Here is a 10,229-nt window from a genome sequence, read left to right on the forward strand (position 1 = left end):
AAAAGAACTCTAGAAAATAAACGCTGGCCGCTCCGATGGAGAACCTTAGATGAACGACTCGAAGCGGTATTGATTCAATTCACATTTCCATTAAAACTTAAATTCCTTCGTCATTTTGTATAATTCTTTTACTTCGAATCAGCTAAAAATCTCCCAAACGTGGATGAACAATTTTTGTTGTATGTATGGGGGAATCCTCCATGTTCTGATGTGCAGTGTTTTTTTTTTAAAAAAAAAATGCAATATGTATGCAATTTGTATTTGCCAACATTTGTTTTGTATTTTAAAATGGTAACAATCGAATACAATCATAGTTTTTTTGACTTCCAATTATAATTACTATTATTTAACAAGTTTCAAACATTCCCTATGGACTTGTTAAAAAACAGTGGACTATTGTTTTAATTTAACTAAACAAAAAAAAAAAAAACTCAACTTTGTTTTTTTCTTTTTCTTTTTGTTAATGTATTGCATTACAAATGCACGTTATAGCACTTATCAATTGGTTTTCTTAAATGTTTTGCATCACAAATTGACAAATCCGGTGGGCCAAGTCGAACCACGTCTCTCTTCTTTATTCAAAAAATTTTACTCGTCTCCTCTCTCTTCACTCTCTATATATAAATCCATTTTTCTTTATCCTATCAAAAAAATCACGAGATCGTTTACTTTCCCTGAAGTTTTCAGAGAGAAGAACATCAAGTATTTTCCCGGAAAATTAATTGGTCAAATCTCTCATTTTCTCGGGAAAAATGATCTGTCTGCGTTTACAAATTTTCCTCTGAATTAGGAAGATTCCATAACCAGCTTCTGAATTTTTTTTTTTTTCACTTTCTACTATACATTCTCTGAGTTTTTCTCATTCCGCCGGAAAACTTTCACGTTTCTCTCATTCCGATCTGAATTTGTCTCCGACTTAAGAAACTTCGAAAAATGAGTTTGAGAATCGCTTCTCTCAAAGACATTTGAGGTCCGATCAACTTCAGAGTTCAAATTTGAAACCACAAATTCGTCATCGTCATCGTTTAACGTCTCTTGTTCGTTTTCCCGGTGAAAGTTCCCGGCGAGAGAGATTTTTTAGAGTAGAGTGCGATAAAAAATGCAGAGAGTGAGCTTTGAAGTGTCAGGAGGCTATAACTCAGACGCCGATGCCGGAAGCAGCGGTTACATGAGCGGTCCAATGAGCGGTCAATTACCTCCGATCTACAAAAAACCGGCAATGAAGAACTCCGGATTCACGGCTGAGAACAGCCAGAGAACCCGTACGGCGGCGCCATACGTGGACCTCACGTTAGATATTCACGACGACAGGGTCTCTGTAAACAGCCTGAAATCGCCGGGATCGGAAGGTGGATCGAGCGTGGAAGAGAATCCGGAGCTCACGCTGCTGAAACGGAACCGCCTCGAGAAGAAAACTACGGTGGTGAAGCGTCTGGCCTCTGTTTCTCACGAGCTCAAGCGTCTTACGTCGGTCTCTGGTGGTACGAGAAAGCCAGGCCGAGGACAGGCTAAGTTAGACCGGACGAAATCCGCCGCGGCTCACGCTTTGAAGGGACTTAAGTTTATCAGCAAGACCGACGGTGGCGCTGGCTGGTCTGCCGTCGAGAAGCGGTTCAATCAGATCACGGCCACTACTGGTGGATTGCTGCTTCGTACTAAATTCGGTGAATGCATAGGTAAACAAATCAAGATTCGAAGAAGTGATTGCTTTTTTTTTTTTGCTAACATTTGGAGTCGAAACTAGTGGATCGTGGCTGCAAGGCAAACCTGCCAGTTACCCTACCCGGTGGCGTATTTGAATAGTCTGTGAAATAATTGCTAATGTTTGAACTGAAATTGATAATGCAGGGATGAATTCGAAGGAATTTGCGTTGGAGCTATTCGACGCATTGGCTAGAAGAAGGAATATAACAGGGGAAGTGATCGATGGAGATCAACTAAAGGAATTCTGGGAACAAATCAATGATCAAAGCTTCGATTCTCGGCTTAAGACATTCTTTGACATGTACAGTTTTTTTATTTTCTTCTTTTTAATTTCTCTTCTCTGGATCTCTCTGTAAGTTCTTGATGAAAATTTCAGGGTGGATAAAGATGCAGATGGTAGACTTACAGAAGACGAAGTTAGAGAGGTAGATGTAGAGTTATCTTCTTTTCCAAGATATTTTTTTTTTTTTCTTACTTCCACTGCTAAAAACTCTGCTCTGGCCTTGTTCTGTTTTCACAGATTATAAGTCTTAGTGCTTCTGCAAACAATCTGAATACAATCCAGAAGAGAGCTGATGAGTATGCAGCACTTATCATGGAAGAGCTGGACCCAGACAATATAGGATACATAATGGTAAGTAATTAAAACCGTCTCAATTTTCTCTTGTGTATGGCTGGAGTCTGAATCATTTGTGATAAATCTTGAAACAGTTGGAGAGTCTTGAGACACTTCTTTTGCAAGCTGCATCACAGTCTGTAATAACAAGTACTGGGGAGAGAAAGAACCTGAGCCATATGATGAGTCAGAGGCTTAAGCCAACGTTTAACCGCAACCCGTTGAAGCGATGGTACCGTGGCCTTCGATTTTTTGTGCTAGACAACTGGCAAAGATGTTGGGTTATAGCGCTTTGGCTCACAGTTATGGCCATACTCTTCATATACAAATACATCCAGTACAGGCGTAGTCCTGTGTATCCAGTGATGGGAGATTGTGTGTGTGTGGCCAAAGGTGCAGCAGAAACAGTAAAGTTGAACATGGCTTTGATTCTTTTACCTGTTTGCAGAAACACCATCACATGGCTTAGGAATAAGACCAGGATGGGTATTGTTGTCCCATTTGATGACAATATCAACTTCCACAAGGTACACAAACAAACAAACAAACATATCCATTTCCAAAAAAGTTTTGTTTTCCGGATTATTCGGGAGATTCTTACCGTAAAGGGATTCAAATGATAGGTTATAGCGGTGGGGATTATAGTTGGAGTAACGATGCATGCCGGGGCACATTTAGGGTGTGATTTCCCGCGGCTTCTAGACGCAACTCCAGAACAATATAGGCCTTTAAGGAGGTTTTTTGGGGAGGAGCAACCACAGAGCTACTGGCATTTTGTTAACTCGGTGGAAGGTATAACAGGGCTCGTAATGGTTCTGTTAATGTCAATTGCTTTCACATTAGCCACACCTTGGTTTAGAAGAGGGAAGTTGAAACTTCCAGGATCATTAAAGCAACTAGCTAGCTTCAATGCCTTTTGGTACACTCATCATTTGTTTGTCATAGTCTACATTCTTCTTGTTGCTCATGGATACTACTTGTATCTCACAAAAGATTGGCAAGACAAAACGGTAATTAAACCAATTCCTTTCTTCTTCTTCTTCCACTCACAAGGTACATAAGCTAACTCATAATCATGAATTGTTCCAGACATGGATGTATTTGGTTGTACCGGTGATTCTATACGCGTGCGAAAGGTTGATACGAGCATTCAGGTCGACCATCAAGGCAGTGACTACTAGGAAAGTAGCACTGTATCCGGGAAACGTATTGGCATTGCATTTGTCAAGGCCTCAAAACTTCAAATACAAGAGCGGTCAATACATGTTTGTTAACTGCGCTGCTGTTTCTCCATTTGAATGGTACGACAAACCAAAATTCATATTTTCTATGCAATGCTAATAAGTTTTAAATCATAACGCGATTCGATACCGATGCAGGCATCCATTTTCAATAACCTCTGCACCACAAGATGATTACTTAAGTGTTCACATTAGAGTTCTTGGAGATTGGACACGAGCTCTCAAAGGAGTCTTCTCTGAGGTTTCTATAAAGTCTCTCTAATTAACCAACTCTTTTTGAACATTAAAGAGTTTGATATGCATATATTTGGTTTTGTGTGTTGTTTCAGGTGTGTAAGCCACCTCCAGCAGGAGTTAGTGGTCTGCTTAGAGCCGACATGATGCACGGTGCAAATAATCCCGAGTAAGTGTACCAATCCTAACCACTATATCTTGACAAAGTTTGATTAATGCGTCCACGTAAACGATTTGGTTCTAGAAGGTTTTTGAGAGAATGAATCATAAGTCGTGATATCCACTTACAAAAAGCATTCTTGAATGCTTAGGTATAAAGGGTAACAAATTCAAACAATGTAACTAATTCATCAAAATAAGTAAGTGGTGGGAGACTACAACTATTTAAAAACTAATGTTACCTAACCAATAATCACTATTTTATTTAGGTGATTGAGACGCATTATTTGGTATATCATGCAAGCACGATGTTGTTTTTGCCTCTCCATGTGTTTTTGTGACCGCGTAAATCTTGGGTGATAGGATAATTGAGGGTGATAGGTCAAATTCTACTTGGTTTTTTTCTATGTCAACATTCAATGGGTTTTTTATAAAATATTTTTTCATCATGTTTATTATATTGCCGATCTGGTTTGGTTATTTACTTTATCAAGTTTATTATTTTCGAAATCAATTAAAAAGAACAAAAAAGTTGAAGAAATGCTGACTTTTAAATTGTCTTCATAGTTTCCTATCTTTGTTTTTGGTGCACATCACATGTAATGTAGGTGTAATATAGATCCAGGTGTTCGAATATATACTTGTACGTAGTTTTGGTTTTAAGTGTTCATCACATGCCAAATTAATATGTTTAGTTAGAATATGATTATTATACTTATACTTGGTTTTGGTTAAGTGCTCACACATGCCAAATTAATGTATTTGGATAAGTGTGATTATTGTATAATGATTTAAGAATTCCAGAATTTTTTTTTTGTTTTATGGGTTTTTTCTTTTGGTACTATTAAAAATGTTAACTATCTAGTCTAGTAAATCTAACCATTACTTATAGTTAATATATATGCGCATAGATCTAGCTAGCAGGGAAAAAAAAAACACAAGTCACAAGAGCAAGTGAGCATACCAAAAAGATGTTATATACATCATTAATTTTTTTTTTTTTTTTTTTTGACATCATACATCATTAAAAATAGACACAAATTAATAATATCCAAGTAACGAAGAAAGATATATCGAAATACGATTGCAAAGAGACATATTCTCTTAAATTTTTGACATAATATTCGACCAATTTTTTTTTTTGTTCTTTATAGGGAAACCTAAACAATACATTTCACATTAGTTAGTGTCTTGTTGAAAAATATATAATTGTCTCATAATTACAAATTGTGACCTTTGTTAATAGCAATGACTCTTATTATATTTGCACAGCTTCCCGAAAGTCTTGATCGATGGTCCGTACGGTGCACCAGCACAAGACTACAAAAAGTTCGAGGTGGTTCTACTGGTTGGTCTCGGAATCGGAGCAACACCAATGATCAGTATCGTCAAAGACATTGTAAACAACATCAGGGCCAAGGAACAAGCCCAACTCAACCGAATGGAACATGGAACAAGTGCACCACAACAAAAAAACAAGAAAGAGAGTTTTAGGACGCGAAGGGCTTACTTCTATTGGGTTACTCGTGAGCAAGGCTCCTTCGATTGGTTCAAGAATATTATGAACGAGGTCGCAGAACGAGATACCAACCGTGTCATCGAGCTGCATAATTATTGTACAAGCGTCTATGAAGAAGGTGACGCTCGTTCCGCGCTAATACATATGCTTCAGTCACTAAACCATGCCAAGAACGGCGTTGATATTGTCTCTGGAACAAGAGTTATGTCCCATTTCGCTAAACCTAACTGGAGAAATGTTTACAAACGCATAGCCATGGATCATCCTAATACTAAAGTTGGTAAGTTCACATTTTCTTTCTATTATATATCCTCGCGTTTACAGAAAAACAAAAATTAGTTAAGAGAATATATATAATATTTGAAATAATAATCAACAAAAATGTGCAGGAGTGTTCTACTGTGGAGCACCAGCATTAACAAAGGAGCTAAGGCATTTAGCTTTAGATTTCACCCACAAGACAAGCACTAGATTCTCCTTCCACAAGGAGAATTTCTAAAGGATACACAAGAGTTAAAAGCCATAAACAACAACAACAACAAGAGAAAAAGAAGCATGAGTTCTAATTCTCGTATTTACTTTCCTTCTTATTTATTTAATTATATATGTATACATGTATGCACTCTCTTGACTGTAGATTTCCTTTTGTGCTTTTTGGTTGTATGTTTTAATTTTTGTTTTTCTTTTCTTTGGAAAGTGTAACCTTATATTGTCGACAAAAACGGTGCAAAAAGAAGCAAAGGCTTTTTACAAGTGGAAAGAATTGCGAGATTGTATACAAGTGAGGTGACTATAAGGAGTGTTGAGATCTAACCTCACAAACTCCACCTTTTGTAAATCATTTTCAAATTTTTGTAAGTTTAGATTTGAGGATCTAAAGTACAGGTTACAAATGAAATAGCATATATTAGAAACTCTTACTCTGAATTTTATGAGTAATGTTTTTATGTGAAGTGAAATTATATGATACTAAAACATATGGTATTCTTAGTTTAGATTGTATGGATTTAATTAGTGAAGTTATAAAGTCCTTCAGTTGAACATGGTTGGATGAACAAAAATTCTCAAGAAATGTTCAACATTTCATTGTTCATCAAAATACAAACAAAAAGACATCGCAAAAAGATACATGACAAATGTAAGAGAGAAGATGAATATTAACGAACCCTCTTTAAATTATAATCCTTCTATCACACACATACTTAACCCTCTTTAAAGATATATAGCAGATTTAAGTATTTGGTTTATAATACACATTTTACATAACAAATAGAATATCAGAGCTGCATGTGTGGACCGATGAGGGCCAAATCCAAATCACTAAGGTTTCACATAACTTGGGGGTCCTGTTGAGTTAAGATCCTGCGCGTGATATGTTGATTTATAAATAAGTTTGGTGTGCCCTCTTAGGAAATTGAACATTCTTGAAGAAAATGAAGAATACATGAGAATGAGAAGAGCTTATTAAAACATTGGAAAGGGATAAAACAGGTATCATTTGAACCGGGAACAGAGCTTAATAGAAGGAATATGAAACTTCAATGCATGTTTTCATCATAGAAACAAAGAAAAGAAGGCAATAATCTAATAAAAGCAAGACTGCGTATCCATCTCATCATAGTGAAGCTATGTTGATCCGAGTGATCACTGAGTATGTTTAAGATGAGTAATGATGAGTTTGGAGGCGAGATTTCCGTATAATAAGAATGATTTAGTTTGGAAGAGGAAAATAGGTCAGGTCGGACGAGTAAACGGTTTTATAAAGAGAGAATATTTAGAGTTTCGTACTAATTCTGAAGAGAATTCAGTTCGGCGTTCTAAATACTGTTACAGCGAGTTCGGTCTGAGTGACAAGCGTTTGTTTATGTAGAGAGAGAGTGTAATAAATTCTGGATCCCCTCATAAATGATCTACGAGGAGTATTTATAGCGGAGATTGGGAGACGAGTTTCCTCCAAATCGGGACGACGTGGCAGCTCCAGCGCATCCTGCGGGTATGGCATCTCGAGCCGCGCGTTTGAACCACTCCGCGGCGGTGAGTGATGATGGTCCTTCGCCGAGCTACTTGCGCAGATAGGCCACTGTAGACGAATTGCTTCTACACGTGTCGTGCTCTACTCGGCTCCAGACACTGTAGATCGGCGTCGTGATGATGACGATTTGGGCGGGGCCATGCTGACTGGACTGATGACTTTGGCTGGGCTTCTGTTGACTTGATCCATGGGCTTTATTATTTAAGATGGGCCTAGCTAATTGGGGGTGCTAAGCCCACCTCCAACAATAGGCCCCCCCAGTTCGGCGTATGAGAGGTTGTTGAATGCGCTGAAGTCGTAGTATTGATTAGCTTGGCCCGTCGCAGGTTGGTGGTATGTTGGGATATAGGACAAACTCCCTCGCGCTTTGGTATAGGTGGGAAACGGATCGAGATCTCCCGCGGAAAACCTCAAAACTCTCGCGCGTGATCAGCACGTTGGGACATAAAGGGACTTTTGTTGTTGCTTTTTATTTCTGCGTGTCTCGAGGACAGTATCGAAGCGGCGTCATCATTAGGGTTTTGCCAAGTGTTGATCGCTCTCCTCTTGATTGGTTATTTCTCTTCTTTTCCTCCTCTATTCAAATTCTCTTCCCTTTTTTCCTCTCACTTTTGCTTTCGCGTACAGAACTGAGAGACTTCTCCTTTTTGCTCTTTTGATTTCGTTCCTCTTCTCCTTCTCTTTCCCGTTTTTGATTTTTTGTGTTTCGTTGGCGAATATTCTAGACGGAATTTCGGTCGAATCTCAGACGAATCTGGTTCCCGCAATGAGGGTGGTGAGACGTTCCCGGAGAGTTCTTCGCCGGCGGTCAGTTCGGAGCATACGGGTTCTCCTCATCGCGAGGAAGAAGACAAAGAGGATGATCTTCCGCTGATCGACCGGGTGAAACAGAAAGCGCCTCAGACCGGGAGTTCGAGAGACGGTGGACACTGTCGGGGTGAGCACGGCAATCGGGCGGTGGCGATCAGAATCCGCGACCCTTGAGATCCAAAGTTCCAAAGCCTCCGCGGGTTTCTTATGCGGACGGGGGATCGGGAACCTGGAGCGATTCAAAATCCATCTCGGCGATGATTTCTGGGTGCGGGTTTCCATCTGATGTCGAGGTCCGGATTCCCGCTAAGGATGATCGCCCCTGGCATCCTCCAGGTGGGTTTGTATGCCTATGCGAGGCCTATTTTACGAGATGCAGGCTGCGCTTCTCCCTTCCCGATCTGTTTGTCTCGTATTGTCATCGGCGGGATTTGGCGTTCTCGCATATCTGCCCGACGACTGTGCAGAACATAGTCGTGCTGCTGACTCTTGGGTTGGAGAGCGTTGTTGACGTGTCGCTTGATCTTTTCGAGGATCTCACCAATCATAAGAGTAATCCCACTATACCGGGCTCTTATTATGCTTCTTTCAAGGCGGGATTGAAAATCACTTCTGACAAGCCGAACAAAGTTGGCGGGTGGGATCGCAGCTACTTTTGTGTGCGGGCTAACGAGACGGCCGGTCTCGTTCCAGGCCAGAACTACCAAACTGACTGGAACTTTTCTCCTGGTAAGGCCTCTTAGGAGAATTTTGTTGATTGCTTCGTGTTTTGGTTGGATTGGCGATTTTTATGACTGTATATATACATATATATATATATATATATATATATATATTTTTTAGTATCGCACCGAGATGGAATCAAAATAGTTGACTATGAGCCGCTTCTCGACAAGCTTAGGTCGGTGCAGAGGCGTAGGTGGGTGGAATTTTCTGCTGACCGGGTGATGGCGGCGTTTTCGTCGATGGCGTCGGGTAAAAGGCCTAACCTTTTTCCTTTTTTTTTTTTTTTACGGGAGTGTATTGCAAGTCGTCCGCGACATTCTACTTTCACCGGTGCTTCCTCGTCGGTGGTACCGCCGAGGCCGATTGATCCTCCGGCGGTGGCAGCACGGCGATCGAGGCCGGTTGCTGGGATCACTCCTTCTGCAGTCCGGACGAGGCCGCTCGTACCACCAACTGCGTCTGCCAGGCGATCTAGATCGGACGCTACGACTGATGCGTCCGGGTTTGGCTCGATACCGGCCGCCGCGACGAGCTTTGGTCCATCCACTGGTCTCCTCTCTGCTTTTTTTTTCACTTATGGTCGTGTGGTTCCACTTTGGTTGATATGCTTTCCTCCATTTACTAGGCTTGTCGAAAGCCATTTGAGGCTTAAATCTTCTAGCTTTGTTTAACGGAGTAACTTGAAATCGTGCTCCAAACACCTTGTAATACATGGCCCTCAAATTCCGAAGAACTTCACGAAGGATCATATTTTCTTTTATATTGTTATTTAAGCAGCCATTTTAAAAACTGAACATTGTTTTATAAAATATTACATGAAATGTCATTACGAATATGAAGAAATAATTGAAATAAAAAAGGATAAAAATGTCTTTTGAAATTATTGAAGAGGATATAAATCAGAAGTGTATTTAGTTTCTTTAATTATTAAGATATTGAAATACATACAGTATATTCTATTACTTTAAATAATAATCAATCCATATATATTCAAGGAAAAAATCTATTAAAATTGTAATATTTTCATTTGGATTTTTATAATTAATTTTATGTTATACTTGAAAGTCAATCCAATTATATTTAAATAAATAAATGGAAATATGTTTTAAGATTCAAAACTGTAGTAATTTTCCGCGGATTGGTCTGAAAATATTTTAATCTATTATGAAACAGATTAAGTACACGGGT

General features: G+C 39.4%; 1 protein-coding gene across 1 annotated transcript; it reads left to right on the forward strand.

Moving 5' to 3' along the window:
* Positions 1 to 1,099: 1,099 nt before the first annotated feature.
* On the forward strand, positions 1,100 to 6,004 carry LOC18016613 (respiratory burst oxidase homolog protein C). The gene is made up of 11 exons (XM_006401964.2): positions 1,100 to 1,676; positions 1,849 to 2,005; positions 2,081 to 2,129; positions 2,225 to 2,338; positions 2,416 to 2,847; positions 2,944 to 3,330; positions 3,410 to 3,621; positions 3,700 to 3,802; positions 3,891 to 3,964; positions 5,227 to 5,753; positions 5,863 to 6,004. Exons 1-11 carry the CDS (start codon positions 1,100 to 1,102, stop codon positions 5,970 to 5,972), a joined length of 2,742 nt encoding a protein of 913 aa, XP_006402027.1. The 3' UTR covers positions 5,973 to 6,004.
* The last annotated feature ends 4,225 nt before the right edge of the window (positions 6,005 to 10,229 follow it).

Source organism: Eutrema salsugineum, unplaced genomic scaffold (assembly GCF_000478725.1).
Source record: "Eutrema salsugineum unplaced genomic scaffold, Eutsalg1_0 scaffold_2, whole genome shotgun sequence".
In the NCBI taxonomy this organism is placed as follows: Eukaryota; Viridiplantae; Streptophyta; class Magnoliopsida; order Brassicales; family Brassicaceae; genus Eutrema; species Eutrema salsugineum.

Coding starts and splice junctions, on each gene's coding strand:
- LOC18016613 (XM_006401964.2), top strand. CDS start 1,100: ATGCAGAGAGTGAGCTTTGAAGTGTCAGGAGGCTATAACTCAGACGCC. Junction 1,677..1,848: donor TAAATTCGGTGAATGCATAG/GTAAACAAATCA, acceptor TTGATAATGCAG/GGATGAATTCGAAGGAATTT. Junction 2,006..2,080: donor CTTAAGACATTCTTTGACAT/GTACAGTTTTTT, acceptor TGAAAATTTCAG/GGTGGATAAAGATGCAGATG.